The 16,998-nt window shown below is 49.9% G+C and overlaps 1 protein-coding gene across 3 annotated transcripts in view; it reads right to left on the reverse strand.

Moving 5' to 3' along the window:
- The window catches only part of LOC139530681 (AT-rich interactive domain-containing protein 1B-like), a 216,679-nt gene that overhangs the window by 60,680 nt on the left and 139,001 nt on the right, over window positions 1–16,998 (reverse strand). For all 3 annotated transcript variants that reach the window (XM_071327300.1, XM_071327301.1, XM_071327299.1), the window contains exons 5-7: window positions 15,437–15,698; window positions 4,608–4,694; window positions 1,360–1,572 (exon numbers count right to left, since the gene is read on the reverse strand). In XM_071327300.1, the coding sequence (XP_071183401.1) occupies window positions 1,360–1,572; window positions 4,608–4,694; window positions 15,437–15,698 (562 nt within the window). The remainder of the gene's footprint in view (window positions 1–1,359; window positions 1,573–4,607; window positions 4,695–15,436; window positions 15,699–16,998) is intronic.

Genomic DNA, 16,998 nt, shown 5'->3' on the forward strand with positions numbered 1-16,998 from the left:
TGTAGAGAGGTGACATATATGTCAAGGTTCACAACATTTCCTCTTGAATACAAGAGAATAAAATGTCTTAAGTGGCTGCCAAGTAGTGCTGGTTGAATATGGAAATACTAAAGCCATTCCTCAGTAAGTGGATCCATTAGAGGGATTCTTACTCATGCGCCATGACCCGTTCATACTCTTACTGTATACCAGAGTTACTAACTGTCCTGTTATATACACTACAAGACCAAAGGTATGTGGACACCTGCTCGTCGAACATCTCATTCCAAAATCATAGCAATTAATATGGAGTTGCCCCCCCCCCCCCCTGCTATAACAGCCTCCACTCTTCTGGGAAGGCTTTCCACTAGATGTTGGAACTTTGCTGCGGAGACTTGCTTCCATTCAGCCACAAGAGCATTAGTGAAATTGGGCGATTAGGCCTGGCTCGCAGTCAGCGTTCCAATTCATCCCAAAGGTGTTCGACGGGTTGAGGTCAGTGCTCTGTGCAGGCCACACCGATCTTGACAAACCATTTCTGTATGGGCCTCGCTTTGTTCACGGGGGCATTGTCATGCTGAAACAGGAAAGGGCCTTTCCCAAACTGTTGCCACAAATGTAGCGTTAAGATTTCCCTTCACTAGAACTAAAGAGCCTCGCCTGTACCATGAAAAACAGCACCAGACCATTATACCTCCTCCACCAAGCTTTACAGTTAGCACTGTGCATTCGGGCAGGTAGCGTTCTTCTGGCATCTGCCAAACACAGATGCGGCCGTCGGGTTGCCAAATGGTGAAGCAGGATTCAGTCCAATGGCGGTGAGCGTTACACCACTTCAGCTGACGCTTGGCATTGCGCATGGTGATCTTAGGCTTGTGTGTGGCTGCTCGGCCATGGAAACCCATTTCATGAAGCTCCCGACAAACAGTTCTTGTGCTGACGTTGCTTCCAGAGGCAGTTTGGAACTCGTTAGTGCGTGTTGCAACCGAGGACAGACAATGTTACACGCTTCGCGCCTCAGCACTCGGCAGTCCAGTTCTGTGAGCTTGTGTGGCCTACAACTTTGCGGCTGAGCCGTTGTTGCTCCTAGACGTTTCCACTTCACAATTATAGCACTTAGTTGACCCGAGCAGCTCTAGCAGGGCAGACATTTGATGAAATGACTTGATGTAAAGGTGGCATCCTATGACGGTGCCATGTTAAAAGTCACTGAGCTCTTCAGTAAGGCCATTCCACTGCCAGTGTTTGTCTATGGAGGTTGCATGGCTGTGTGCTCGATTTTATACACCTGTCACGAACAGGTGTGACTGAAATAGCCGAATCCACTGCATACATAGTGTAAAGGTAAGTATAATGACACAACAGCTATAGTACTCCTACCTTGGGGTCCATACTGGTTTGCCTGGGATCCCTGGGGTCCGTAGGGGCCACTGGAGCCACCCTGGAGGTAGGGCCTGGGCCCCATCCCTGGGTACATTTGTCCTCCAGGACCAGGACCAGGAGAGGGGTGAGGGGACATGGAAGGCCCCGACTGAGGTAGTGGTGGTGCAAACTGGGAGCCAGACTGGTTTCTCTGCATGTTGGACATAAAGCCTGGAACACACAGAGAGACAGCACTGACAACGGACTGTGCTTAAGAGTATTGCAGCCTATGTCGACACACATAAAGACACACACACAAACAAACCTCCTTTCGGCAAAGAGTTAAAGATCCACTCTTTATGCAGGGCGAAACAGGTGACTTGACGCATCTGTTCTCTCCTAACCTCCCTCTGACGCTGTGATTGGGTGCCGAGGGGTGATCCTGACAATACTATAATCCTCTATAATGTCTTTAGATCTTGTTACTCGAAGATAGTCATCAGATTGTTAGTATGGCAAGCTGGCAGGGCATTGTGTGTAAGGCCGTATATACTGATACACTGTACATTGATAGGACTGGGTGACATGGAGGCCAGGGGAACAACCGATACACACACACACGCACAAAATCGACTGGGCTTTCTGCTTTTGTGTGTGTTTGTGTCATTATAATAATCACAATAGTTTGGTGCGTGCTTATATTGGTCCCGTTTTCACACATGTACACGTGTGTATTATACTGTAAGCATGTGTGTTTTTGTGTTGTATACTCCAACTCAGAGAATGGGGTCAACGGCAACCCTAGAGCAATTAGGTTAAGTGCCTTGCTCAAGGGCACATCAAAAGATGTTTCACCTTGTCGGCTGAGAAAACGGTGTGTGTGTGTGTGTACGTGTGCAGAAATTGCACTTGGGGAATAAGACAGCGATTTAACCATGACTGCTGTGTAATTCTAAGCTGTTCCAGGAACCGTGAGTTCTCAATTCATGGAAAAGGCTCTCAGCTCAGCTTCCCTCCACCATTCAAATTGACATTTGAAGTGATCCTCACAGGGATTCACTATTATCACTGAAAGCCATTTCATTACAGTCTAAACCTGAGAGCGAAGCCACAGAAAAGGTCTCCAATCTGCCTCGAATGGTAAAGGTCGCTAGCGCTGCAGCCAATCAGAAGAGATAGAGGCCTTCTCTAATATCCTGGATCAGCTTTAAATGGATCGGCTGGGCTCGGCTTGGCTCACGCACGCACGCACGCACGCACGCACGCACACACACACACACACACACACACACACACACACACACACACACACACACACACACACACACACACACACACACACACACACACACACACACACACACACACACACACAGAGGCTATACAGCTCTATAGTCCAGCTCTTTACTGAGTAGGGTTGTTAAAAGCAGGCCGTAGATGGCAAGAGTATTTGTCTTCCTCCATATCGGCCTATTCTGCTGAGAGAGCGAGAGAGCATGTGATGAGGCTGTGAGAGAGAGGGAGGGAGGAAGAGAGAGCAAGAGGGGAGGCCTGAAAGTGCTTAGACGAGCATGGGTTTAAGGGGGACATTATTCTAATGTTTTGCTTCCATTATTGTAATGGATTCTGAAAAACACTGTGTAAATTGTTTGGAAAAGGGATGGAGAGAGGAACATTGTGCAGACAGTTGCTAAAAGCAAATAACGCATTCAAGGATTTCTCCCTCCCTCCCTCCCTCCCTCCCTCCCTCCCTCCCTCCCTCCCTCCCTCCCCCAGGCAGGCAGGCAGGCAGGCAGGCAGGCAGGCAGGCAGGCAGGCAGGCAGGCAGGCAGGCAAAGAGAGTAGAGCTTAGCTGGACAACAACAACTGGCAGCAACGGGAGAGAGGGAGAGAGGGAGAGAGGGAGTGAGAAAGTACATTCAACAGTATTCATGGAAATGAGAGCAGCTCTTAGGAGCAGCCACTTGCACCATGGGATTTACTCATATATTCTAAAAAAGCATTACAGTATGTTAACCACTGTGCTTCCAGGGTCACGTGAAGCCAGAGCCGAGCATTACATTTATGTTTATTTTATGTTTTATGTAACAGCTCTCTCTCTCTCTCTCTCTCTCTCTCTCTCTCTCTCTCTCTCTCTCTCTCTCTCTCTCTCTCTCTCTCTCTCTCTCTCTCTCTCTCTCTCTCTCTCTCTCTCTCTCTCTCTCTCTCTCTCTCTCTCTCTCTCTCTCTCTCTCTCTCTCTCTCTCTCTCAGATGTTAACTGGTCCTTGGTGAGTTGTAGAGGAGCATAATACTCCATGTTAATGCTATAGTCATCCTACCTCCTTTACACAAACCAACAGGGACAATGTTGTTTTACACGGGGCTACTTCTATAGTTGTAATCACTATTATTGAGTGTCATTTGCTTCATTCAAGAGATTAACTTTTCCCCTGAACTCAATACAATATTGGCCGTTGTGAGAGGAAGCCTCAATCAGGGACCATTCATTGTATGTAATTCACAGTATGTAGTCAGCCTCTGTTATCATGGCAATAACTAGCATTGCATATGAGAATCAACTCAGGAAGTCGGAAGTGAATCCACTTCAAAAACTCCCTAACTCCCAGAACATAGGGTTTAGTGATTTCCAGACAGTAACAGTTAAGGTTTAACAAAGAATGGTTCCCATGACCTGAGCTGACCTCTCATCCAGTAATACATCACCTCTCCACCAGCCCCTCCCTGGGAACCCGCTGGTGAGGTGTTTGTTCTGTACCCACTGAGCCATCGGTCTATTATACATCATTCACTGGATCAGAACATGCATCGCGGGAACATCGTTACGTTTGACCCCCTCTAAGGTGTGTGTATGTGTGTCTGTGTACACCTCCCAGTACACAATCCCAACCCCTGTACCTGCTAACAGCCCAGCTATAGAACACCCTGTACCTCTGGCCATGATGTCACGTCCTGCCTTTGTCTGCCAGTTCCCAGAGAGTGTTGGGGAACAATGCCAGTGTCACTGAGAGGGAGGCTAATGCCTTCTCACTATCATAGCCAGGGCTGTAAGAGGCTTAACTCTCTGTCCTCAGACCCCTCCGCTACTGCTCCACTCAGCCCAGATCCACAACTCTGCTCAACACACAGGTGGGCACTAACCTAGGGCTAATCTGCAATTACCGCACACACAATACACTAGAACACACAAACATGCAAGCAAGCACACACACACAAACACACACATATGCATGTACACACACGCACACACTTTGTGGTCAGACTTACCCCTCTCCTGAGGCATGGGGGACTGCGTCAAGGGGGAGTGAGGGACATCCGACATGTTGACGGGGATCTGGGGGGGCATCTGGGACCCTGTAAAGAAACACAGGAGGACAGAATGCAGTGAGACACATATTATCAGCACAAAAAGAGAGGGGACATGTTTTAGGGTAACACCACTCAGTAAACTGACGGAAAGCACAGGCTGAGCTGCTGTACTGTATCATCTGTGACAGTTACCTTCATTTTAATCTAATAACAAAGACACGTTTTGGCTGAAATGGATTCATCATCCTTTCACAAAGCCCAAGGTGAGATGAGTCAAAAACAGATAATTATTCTCAAAACATACATTTTGCCCTGAAATGACATGTTCTGTTATAGAAGGACACACAGGTAAAGGATTCAGTCTCTGTCTAATTCTATTCTCCTCTATCCACATTTCATCCTCCTTCGAGGTTATTCAATTAAAAAGGCTTTGTCCCGGATTTATAAAAAGATCATAGACAGGCCCACATAACATAGCAAATGAGCATGTGTGCCTATGAAAATGTCTCTTAGTACAGTGCAACATAGAACCAGTCATCACTGTGTGGATCTCTTATGGAAGCAATGTAATTAGGGTAATCCTCATATAAACAAAGCCATTGAGGTGTATTGATCCCTGATGCTCCTCTTGTGATTTAGAAATCCATTACAGACCAGTGGGGCTGATTAGGGGAACGGAAGATGGACGTTTGTGGATTGATTTAACCCAGAGGAAGGTAAACAGGTACACCTCCCTCACCTCCCTCTGCTACTAAAGGCTCGAACCAATGGAGAAAAAAGGAAATCATTCACGACAACAACATTTTGTTCCAAAATATGGGGAATGTGTGGCTCTCCTTTAAACAGAACCAAAAAATAAATAGCAAATGAAAGTATATTTACACTGAATAAAATTATAAACACAACATGCAACAATTTCAAAGATTTTACTAAGGTACAGCTCATATAAGGAAATCAGTCAATTGAAAGACATTCATAAGGCCCTAATCTATGGATTTCACATGACTGGAAATACATTTTTTTTAAAGGTAGGAGCGTGGATCAGAAAACCAGTCAGTATCTGGTGTGACCACCATTTGCCTCATGCAGCGCGACCCATCTCCTTCACATAGAGTTGATCAGGCTGTTGATTGTGGCCTGTGGAATGTTGTCCCACTCCTCTTCATTGGCTGTGCGAAGTCGCTGGATATTGGCGGGAACTGGAACATGCTGTCGTACACGTCGATCCAGAACATCCCAAACGTGCTCAATGGATGACATGTCTGGTGAGTATACAGGGCATGGAAGAATTAGGACATATTCAGGATTGCAGGAATTGTGTACAGATCCTTGAGACATGGAGATGAAGGGCACGACAATGGGCCTCAGGATCTCTTCACGGTATCTCTGTGCATTCTAATTGCCATCGATAAAATGCAATTGTGTCCATTGTCCGTAGCTTATGCCTGCCCATACCATAACCCCACAGCCACCACGGGGCACTGGCCAACACAACGCCATACACGTGGTCTGCGGTTGTGAGGCCGGTTAGATGTACTGCCAAATTCTCATGTTGGAGGTGGCTTATGGTAGAGAAATTAACATTTCATTCTCTGGCAACCGCTCTGGTGGACATTCCTGCAGTCAGCATGCCAATTACACGCTCCCTCAACTTCTGTTGCATTGTGTTGTGTGACAAAACTGCACATTTTAGAGTGGCCTTTTATTGTCCACAGCACAAGGTGCACCTGTGTAATGATCACGCTGTTTAATCAGCTTCTTGATATGCCACACCTCTCAGGTGGATGGATTATCTTGGCAAAGAAGAAATGTTCACCAACAACCGATGTAAACAAATATGTGCACAACATTTTTGAGAAATAAGCTTTTTGTGAGTATGGAACATTTCTGTGACCTTGAAAAATGGCACCAACACTTTACATTTACATTTGTATATTTTAATATAAAAATATGTTTATATTTTTGTTCAATGTACATGACGCCCTATGTAGAGACCGCACTGTTCTCTGTGCTGTACGTGTGAAGAGAGAGAGAGATACATAGAGCACAGATGAGATGGTCACTGTGTACAGCGGTAAATACATGACTGGAGGTGGCACACACTCCACGTAAACAAACCCAATTAAGTCAACGTAATTACTTTGCATAAACTGCATAAACAACATTTCCATCCACCCGCCTGCCCACACATACACACATTAACACTTACATACACAGAGATACAGAAACACACACACACACACACACACACACACACACACACACACACACACACACACACACACACACACACACACACACACACACACACACACACACACACACACACACACACACACACACACACACACACACACACACACACACACACCACCACAAGTTGCTCCAGCAGCAACTCTTGGAAGAGAGAATATTCGATTAGCGAGTGTGTCACCCTGTTCCGGGGAGGAGAAGCCTCAATGCAGCACTAACACTACAATAACAAAAGGACATCACTCTCTTCAGCCTCCACCACACCAGCAGCTGGAAGCCTCAGAACACACACCAGCCAGCCAGAGGAAGACGTGGGGTAAACTAAGAGGAGGGGCATGAAGAGTCATGTCCCCGGTCCTCAGAGGGCTAGGGGAATATGGGGAAAAGCAGGGTGGACAGGCTCAGCCCTTGTGTGGCTAACCACAATCAGCACATGTTTTCGGAGGAGGGATTTTTGGTTGTCGCACCGGGGGCACGTTAGAGACGTTTACAGTCCCAGTGACCCGTGACAACACCCCCTCTGCAAGGTCACCTTTCCCCTCGTGCCCATATCCTCTCCCAGCCAGGCAGGCCTGCTGCAGTCGGTGAGGGGGCTACAATGGGCTACAATTGTCACATCATGTTTGAGCGGTTGGGAGGGTGGTGTGTGTATCTGTGGGATGGCAGTGGGGGTGAGGGCATGCATAGTGAGTAGCACCCTCTATCCTCCAGTGCACTCTCCACATGCCTATGTAGAGAGAGAGAGAGAGAGAGAGAGAGAGAGAGAGAGAGAGAGAGAGAGAGAGAGAGAGAGAGAGAGAGAGAGAGAGAGAGAGAGAGAGAGAGAGAGAGAGAGAGAGAGAGAGAGAGAGAGAGAGAGAGAGAGAGAGAGAGAGAGAGAGAGAGAGGAGGGGGGGGGAGACAACAGCCTATGGAGGGGAGGAAAATGACAAGAGGTGAGAGGAAAGAGGGAGAAGGAGGGGAGAGTTCAGTAGGGAGATAAGTAGAAGATGTGAGGAAAAGGATAGAAAGGAAAAAAGGGCAAGACGAATGGAATTCAGTACCAGAAATCACTTCCTCTCCTTTCCTCTCTTCTCCTCTCCTTTTCTCCTCTCCTTTCCTGTCTTCTCCTCTCCTTTCCTCTCTTCTCCTCTCCTTTCCTTTCCTCTCCTCTCCTTTTCTCTCTTCTCCTTTCCTTTCTTCTCCTCTCTTCACCTCTCCTTTCCTCTCATTCCATCTCCTCTCTTCTCCTTTCCTCTCTTCTCTTCTCCTCTCCTCCACCTTCATTTTTAATGAGCTCCATTGAATAATCATCTGAGAATAAAACAAACAGACAGTCCAGAAGGCCTGGCAGCACGTGTAAGACTGAGTCTGATTAATAATTCAACGATCAGGAGGCTTTTCTCCTCAGCCTCCTGCCTCAGCGCTGCCTCCGTTGCAGAGAGAAGCAGGTTTAAATGTCAGCAGGCTTTACCTTAATCCCCCATCCCTCTGCCTCTCAAACACAGCATCTTTATTACCAATGACTGGCAACATTAGGGTGTTTGTTCACATGTCTGCTTGTGCTAACCGAAAGTGACTATAGCATGTGGAGGGTAGCTTGAAAGACGTGACTGTTGGAGGCTTTTTCCACAACAGGAGTGATTCTGTATTGTTACTGGCACAAGGAAAGGGAATGTGTTGGGGGGGGGGGGCATCCACAGGTGCTCCAGAACACAATTAAAAGTTCTGTCAATCAGGCGGAGCACAATGGCTGGCTTGCTATCCCTCTCCTTCTCCCCTTCTCTCTCAAACAGCATCAGGAGCAATTTACACCTCACTATCGCTCTCACCTAGGACCTAGCTGTTACTCACAGGTCAGGAGCATCCACGGGAACACACACGTATACGCGCGCACATGTACACGCACGCACATGTACACACACAGTGTAAATTTAAAGCGTAACGAAGTTCGTGGGTGAACTAAGAGTATATGGGTACAGTATGCTGCATCACTACAGAAGTTAGAGAGGAAATAACTGCTTGTTGGAAAACCCACCACTACTTGTGAAGAGGAAGGAAAGGAAGATATCTACAAATGAGAGCCAAGTGTCTTTGAAGTGGTTCAGGAGTAAAATAAAAAATTACTGTAATTTCCATTTTGAAATGTTTAACAAGAACAACTTGTCCCACGATAGAAAGTGAAAGGCCAAAAGCCTTGGAGGTCATGCGTTTTTAGATAATGCTACCACTAAAACCCAATAAACTTTCAAATATTCCTCGGCAAGGATTGTTAGGGCGATGCAAGGCCCTTTGAAGACAGGGGTTTCTTCTTTGAAGATTTTTTTTGAAGAGTTTCAAACACAAATGCCACTGAACTGAGTTCAAAGACACACATGGGTACTAGTGGCCATATTCCTCTCTGTTTTTCAGGGTTGCCAATATTAAGCCTCTGAGTGTGTGGCGCATCCCATGCAGATTCACCGTCAGCTCAGACCCACTGAGCACTGTATTTGATGATGAAAGGGAGGTGCGCACAAAAACACACACACACACACAGAAGCCGTTCTGAGTAAGTTAATTAATAGCACTGAGTGCTACTGGACTGACAGGAGAATGAGGGAGAAGGGCTTGTTCAGCAGCCCCTCAGGTTGGTAGAATACACCCTGCAGGCTCACACACACACACACACGCACACGCACACACACACGCACGCACACACACACACACGCGCACGCACGCACACGCACGCATGCGCACACACACACAGGCAAGGTAATGCTAGTGTGTCTTTGGGGTCTGTAAGCCGTAAACAGCGGGTGGCAATAATTGTGGTTTAGGTCTCAATGAGCATAAGTCAATGATTTTCCAACCTGGGGCTACCGGCAAACGTGAGTTACCGCTCCCTGTAGGAGACGGGGGAAATTGCTGGGGCGGGAAAACGCTCTCCCATGGACCTCATTACTAAGCTAGCGCTGAGCTGGGCTGGGGGGGTACGGCAAGGAGGAGGAAAAGTGCAGCTCAAGGTAAAAGCGAGACAGAGGGGGGGGAACAGCGCCAGAACAGCCAGCCAGTGTACCATGCTGCCTGCTGCAGGAAAATAATTGTGCACACTGCTCCAGGTTCCACTTAGCGCAGAACGGGATTTCTCTAAAAGGCCAATACAGCGAGCTAGCATTTTGATTCTCCTTTTAACAGGCAGGCTATCCAGCGGGCGGCAGTTAGAGCAGTTTCACTTTGTACTGTACCAACCATCAGGAGGCCAAGTTCCCTAAGTCCAGAGGGGTGTGGAGAAATGGAGAGACAGAGGAAAGGAGGGAGGGAGAAAGAAGAAGGCACAGGACAGGAAGAGGGGGATTCAGTGGGAAGTATGCTCCAGTGCTGTGCTGGCTCAGGAGGGGACATAGGGACGGCCAGAGGCAGTTCTCCACACACTGAGGGACTGGCCATTGGAACTACCGCTGGAAGTACATTCACTAACGCTGCGCCACACCCCAACTAAAACGAAGCGACCTGGGCTAACGTTCACATCTAATAGCCGTAGCATATGTCTAGAGCAATGTTTTGCGTCTGCATTTTTTGGTTTCTTCCTTGTACTGTATCACAATAGGACTACGCCTCTGCTATGAGTAATTAAGCCAACATAGATGCTCAGTTGCATCTCCCATTGGTTCAATTATTTATTTTTGATCTTTCCAGACCTCACAGAACCCAGTCTACCAGCTGTGTTTGCTGCAACATCTAAATTACAATAGATACACCCCCCTATCCTAAGCCTACATGCGTTATGATTAAAGCTAATGTGGCTGGCTAGTGGAGCACTGGAGGAAGACTGAGAGGAGGAGAAAGGGGCGGTGTGTGTGTGTGGGGGGGTACCCACGCCAGACCTGACAGGTCTGTACTCTTCCTCCTCCCTCACCCTCCATCCGTAGCCGCTCTCTCTCTCACGCCGTGACTCGCCCTGACCTTTCGGAAGCTCCTCTAGCCCTGGAAGCACTTCAAGCAGGCACAGATAAACAGCTTACTCTCCAAGCGCTCGTCAGAAATCTTCAATCAAGTCTTTAGAAGAAAATGAGGCAGTGGAGGAGGCGGGCTGGGGGAGGAGGAGGGCTGGGGGAGGAGGCGGGCTGGGGGAGGAGGAGGGCTAGGGGGGAGGAGGCGGGCTGGGGGAGGAGGAGGGCTGGGGAGAGGAGGCGGGCTGGGGGAGGAGGAGGGCTGGGGAGAGGAGGAGGGCTGGGGAGAGGAGGAGGGCTAGGGGGGAGGAGAGCTGGGGAGAGGAGGAGGGCTGGGGAGAGGAGGAGGGCTGGGGAGAGGAGGAGGGCTGGGGGAGGAGGAGGGCTGGGGAGAGGAGGAGGGCTGGGGGAGGAGGAGGGCTGGGGAGAGGAGGAGGGCTGGGGAGAGGAGGAGGGCTGGGGGAGGAGGAGGGCTGGGGAGAGGAGGAGGGCTGGGGGGGAGGAGAGCTGGGGAGAGGAGGAGGGCTGGGGAGAGGAGGGCTGGGGAGAGGAGGAGGGCTGGGGAGAGGAGGAGGGCTGGGGGAGGAGGAGGGCTGGGGGAGGAGGAGGGCTGGGGAGAGGAGGCGGGCTGGGGGAGGAGGAGGGCTGGGGAGAGGAGGAGGGCTGGGGGAGGAGGAGGGCTGGGGAGAGGAGGAGGGCTGGGGAGAGGAGGAGGGCTGGGGGAGGAGGAGGGCTGGGGAGAGGAGGAGGGCTGGGGAGAGGAGGAGGGCTGGGGGAGGAGGAGGGCTGGGGAGAGGAGGAGGGCTGGGGAGAGGAGGAGGGCTGGGGGAGGAGGAGGGCTGGGGAGAGGAGGAGGGCTGGGGAGAGGAGGAGGGCTGGGGAGAGGAGGAGGGCTGGGGGAGGAAGAGGGCTGGGGGAGGAAGAGGGCTGGGGGAGGAGGAGTGCTGGGGAGAGGAGGAGGGCTGGGGAGAGGAGGAGGGCTGGGGAGGAGGAGGGCTGGGGGAGGAGGAGGGCTAGGGGGGAGGAGAGCTGGGGGAGGAGGAGGGCTAGGGGGGAGGAGGCGGGCTGGGGGAGGAGGAGGGCTGGGGAGAGGAGGAGGGCTGGGGAGAGGAGGAGGGCTGGGGAGGAGGAGGGCTGGGGGAGGAGGAGGGCTAGGGGGGAGGAGAGCTGGGGGAGGAGGAGGGCTAGGGTGGGAGGAGAGCTGGGGGAGGAGGAGGGCTAGGGGGGAGGAGAGCTGGGGGAGGAGGAGGGCTAGGGGGGGAGGAGAGCTGGGGGAGGAGGAGGGCTAGGGGGGAGGAGGGCTGGGGGAGGAGGATGGGTTGGGGGAAGAGGAGGGCTGGGGGAGGAGGAGGGCTGGGGAAGGAGGAGGGCTGGGGGAGGAGGAGGGCTGGGGGAGGAGAAGGAGTGCTGGGGGGGGCTGGGGGAGGAGAGGGATTGAGTGGGGCTGTGGCAATGCTAGATGGACCTTGATGGACCTTGGAGGAGAATAAGAGAAAGGGAGACAGGCGTTTGATTTTCTACGGCGGGCAGCTCAAGCAGTGGCCGTGTTGGGTCATCAGGGAGTGAGGATGTCCATTAGTAGTAATACAACAGTGAGTGGATCTACTGCAGCTTTCATATACAACCACACACTTACTAAGGTGGAAGGAAGCCTAGCGGTTAGAGCGTTGGGCCGGTAATCAAAAGGTCGCAGGTTTGAATAACCGAGCCGACAAGGTGAAAAAATCTGTCGGTGTGTCCTTGAACAAGGCACTTAACCAGCATTTGCTCCAGGGGCGCCGTACTACTATGGCTGACCCTGTATCTGGTGTATGTGACAAAAACATCATCACACACACACACAAATATCCCTAAAAGAATGTCACTCTCCTACTACAGATGTAGTTTGTTAATTTGAGATAGTTTGCCATAGCAGGAAAATAGTGGACATTTTGTAGGGGTTGATACATTTTTCGTAAGGGAATATCAAGTCTAAATTTCAAAGTGAAAATTACAAACTTACGAGGCCTTTGTAAACCTCTTACAATGCCTTTTTAAAATACAAGTTTTAGATTTCCTGCATTGCACAGTACAGTCTTAGAGGTCAAAGGGCAGTCTCATCAGTTGGTCCCTGAGGCCCGTACACACACAGGGTTACATCACCATGATGATCAGAGAGACAACAAGGAGAAAGGCTGTGTCGCCCTAAGACTGTCTGTCAATGGGGTGGACACACTGTCTGTCACCACCCCTGAACAACAGAACATACAAGCATCAAAGTGAACAGAATCATAGAGAGAGGGGATGAGGGATCACTAGTTACATCCCTACTGCGATGTTTGACTAGAGACTGTGAGAGAGAGAGGCTTTGATAACCAGCAGTGGACAGAGGTGCAGAGATATTGTTCAGTGACGAGACGCTGGGTGTCTCGCAAAGCCCCACAGTCTCTCCTTCTCCTCATCCTTCACAGCGTACTGAGTGCGCTCAGAGCGACTGATGGATTTCCTCAACGCGCATCCCATTCCGCCTGGCATACAGATGAGAGTAATGCCGTTTGCGTCCCCCGAAGCCGAAAAATGCGGGGTGCTCCGAATTGGTTTAGAGACATTGGTGCTGAGCAATGTGATTTCTGCTATGACTGTCACAAATCTAGCGCAACAGGAAAATCAATTTGCTGTGTGTGCCTCCTCCTGGCTCGAGGAGAATCCAAATGCCAGGAAACCCAAGATAATTTTACAGTCTATTCTATTTTGCTTCATGGAGACTGAGAAACTGCAGGGGGAGAGAGAGAGGGCCGGAGAGGAGAGGAGGAGAAATGAAAAGCGTGAAGCCAGGGGAACCAGAGGCGTTCTACGACTCCAAGATCAATATGTCCTTCTGTAGGCGTGATTGTCTCTAAGGCGACGTACACACCATTCTCTCTGTCTGTACTGTCTATCACTGAGATTATAGTGTGTGTGTCTGTGCGAAATGAATGTGTAGCGTCTGTGTGCATGCATATTGCCCGTGTAAGTGTGTTTGTGCGAGCATGTGCATTTATTTGGCGTGTGCTGCATGTGCACTGTCAGTCAGTGTGTGTGTTAGCGAGTGTGTGTGAAGGTGTATATAGTGTGTGTGACAGACAGATGAAAGGCTGACACTGTGAAATTGCTCTCCTCTCTGACCATTGTCAGGGGTGACAAGTGTCCCGTGAGCGCTCGACCATGTGACATGTGCATTGTCCCGGTAACCGAGGCAGACCTGACAGCCGCCGTCTGAGGGCGATAAACCACAGCCCCGGTCACATCACGGTCAAAGCGCAGTGGCGTGCAGTAGAGCAGACCTGACCAGTGACAATTCCACAGACTGGACCATGCTACTCTGCACCTCCAGGTCACTGGTATGGAAGAGTGACCCATGAACCAAGGGCTAGGGACAGCCAGTCAGCCACATTCTGCACAGAGGCAGATGTCTTTTATTGGTATGTTTAGAGAGGAGGCAGGTTGCAGGTAAGAGAAATCACACAACTAGGACCTGCTAGTAAGGAGAAAGTCATCAATTCTTCCTATCACAACAACATTAGTACTCAGTGTTTCTCCCTCGCATACACAGTATTATGTCTGGTGTTGGTATTTCTCATTAGAAGTGAGAGTATAAACCACAAGAGGTTGGTAGGACCTTAATTGGGGAGAACAGGCTTGTGGTAATGACTGGAGCGGAATCAGTGGTATCAGACATATGGTTTCCATGGTTTCCAGGTGTTTGATGCCATTCCATTTGCTCCGTTCCGGCCATTATTATGAGCTACAATAGGTAAACCCTAGCAGCTGTTAGCAGACTAAGATCCTGTCTCTATGAGGATGTGTTTTCGCATGATGGGAGAATATTTATTGATGCTGTATTAATCACACCTGTCCCGCCGATGAGATCCACCTCCCGTCTCGCCATCTCACTCCGGATTTCTCGGCATTTCCTGCCGTCCGCCTCGGGAGCGGCTGTCCTGCTTTTTCATTAGTGTCAATCACTCCTGCACAAGCTCAGTCCGCCCGGAACAACCCGCCTGCCTCAGGAGCTCACGCATTTGTCCCGCCTCGTCAGCGTGATTGACAGGCCTGAGAGCCGCAGACGTGCCGGTCAGGCCTCAATCAGGAAGAGCAGCGGAGGCTGTGGTTAGACGAGGAGGGGCGGGGAGGGCAGGCAGACAGGGTCACGTCCACATCTCATAGCCTTGTGTCACTCTGGCCTGTCCAAGGCCTGTCCGACACACTCCCATTCATTACCTCACTGTTTATCTAAACTAACGCTCTGCTATTCCTCTAGGGGGACACAGCCCAGAATCCTCACACAGACATCTGCTATTGTCTTATTTTGGCAGAAGAACACAGAAGCCAACAGCAACCATCTGTATCTGTGCATCTAAAATGTTTTTCAAAATTAAGATAAATGACAAATGATTTCCAATAGAAAGGGGACCAAGGAAACTACATTGATCAGCTAAATGGGTCAGCTTGAAATGGCCACTTCTAAAGAACATTATTCTGATCAATTTCCTGCAGGGTGTCATAATACCTGAACAGGATATTTGAACAGACGGTTAATCACCAGTATGATGTTCAGGGATTCTTTTTGTGACATTATTTGCCTTAGTAACCCTGTAGGCTTACCTTGTGCTGTGGTTGGGCCACTAACTGGGGAGATTGGGCCAGAGCCGGAGCGTGATTGGTTAGAGCCCACGGGGGAGCCAACAGGAGAGGGCGATGGGCCGCTGCCTCGGCCAGACAGGTGGGGTGATGCGTGGGGTGAGAAGGGTGACTGGGACGGGTTACTCTGCTCCCCCTGGCTACTGGTGGAGCCTGTAGCACTGACGGCTGAACTGTGACCAGCGTCCGTCCCTGTAGGGAGGTCGTCTATGGAGCCAGACAGGTCCTGGAACAGAGAGAGACAGAGGAGAGGGTAGGTGAGTACAATGATGAGCAAATCTTATTCAATGCTGTGATGTATTTTGTCCAACCCCTGTCTATGACCTACACTGTAGGTCATAGACAGTGTACAAAACATTAAGGACACCTGATCTTTCCATGACAGACTGACCAGGTGAATCCAGGTGAAAGCTATGACCCATTATTGATGTCACCTGTTAAATCCACTTCAATCAGCGTAGATGAAGGGGAGACAGGTTAAAGGAGGATTTTTGAGACAATTGAGACATGGAGTGTGTATGCGTGCCATTCAGAGGGTGAATGGGCAAGACAAAAGATTTAAGTGCCTTTGAACGGGGTATGGTAGTAAGTGCCAGGCGCACCGGTTTGGTGCCAAGTTGGGCCAGCATCCCCGTGGAACTCTTGTAGAGCCCCTGCCCCGACGAGGCTGTTCTGATGGCGGGGGTGAAAGCCAATATTAGGAAGGTGTTCCTGATGTTTGATATACTCTGTGTATTTGAACAAGCACGACATTGGCTCTTCACATGCAAAACATTGTGAAACAGAGCAGTAGTGCCTTGATGGTGTAGGTCAGACAGTCTGTTCTATGTGATGTGTATGATGGGCCAGTACTCAGGGTGAGTTCCTGTTACACACATCCCCTGTGGGGAGAGAAAGAAGAGGGAGGAGCAGGAGGGAGGGAGGGTACTGACTGGCTGAGGGTATTCCCCCATCTGAATCTTTTCCAGGGAATCCCCTATTAATGCTGACAAACTGCTGAACTATAGTCTGATAAAAGAGGAGGGTGAAGGGAGAGAGAGCGGGAGGGAGGTAGATGGTCCAGGTGTTGTGTGTGTGTGTGCGTGTCTGTATTTGTGCGTGTGTGTATGCGTGCGTGTGTGTATGTGTGTATGTGTGTGTGTGTGTGTGTGTGTGATGTCTGCCTCTTCAACACACATGACCACATCTCTCCAGCTGCAGCTGCACTGAGGGAGGTCCACCACCGACACCCCTGGTGGCTGATGCGGTACGTGGACCACACGCCACACGCTGTAGCGAGCTACATGTCTGTCTGTCTATCCACCCACCACCGTCAGTCAGTCAGGCCCCACAGGATCTCTCCCCAGCTACCTCCACGACCTTTAACCTACACTTACTACAGCCACCTCTCACGTGTCTCCTAAAATGGCCATAGTGAAAATATTGTTTTAATGGTACCAGCTGAAGATGAACCAAACTAGTGTGGTTCTTTCACAAGTATGGTATGTATTTTGTGATCAATTGTTTACTAAAGCAGAACATGGTGA

Source organism: Salvelinus alpinus, chromosome 9, assembly GCF_045679555.1.
Source record: "Salvelinus alpinus chromosome 9, SLU_Salpinus.1, whole genome shotgun sequence".
In the NCBI taxonomy this organism is placed as follows: domain Eukaryota; kingdom Metazoa; phylum Chordata; class Actinopteri; order Salmoniformes; family Salmonidae; genus Salvelinus; species Salvelinus alpinus.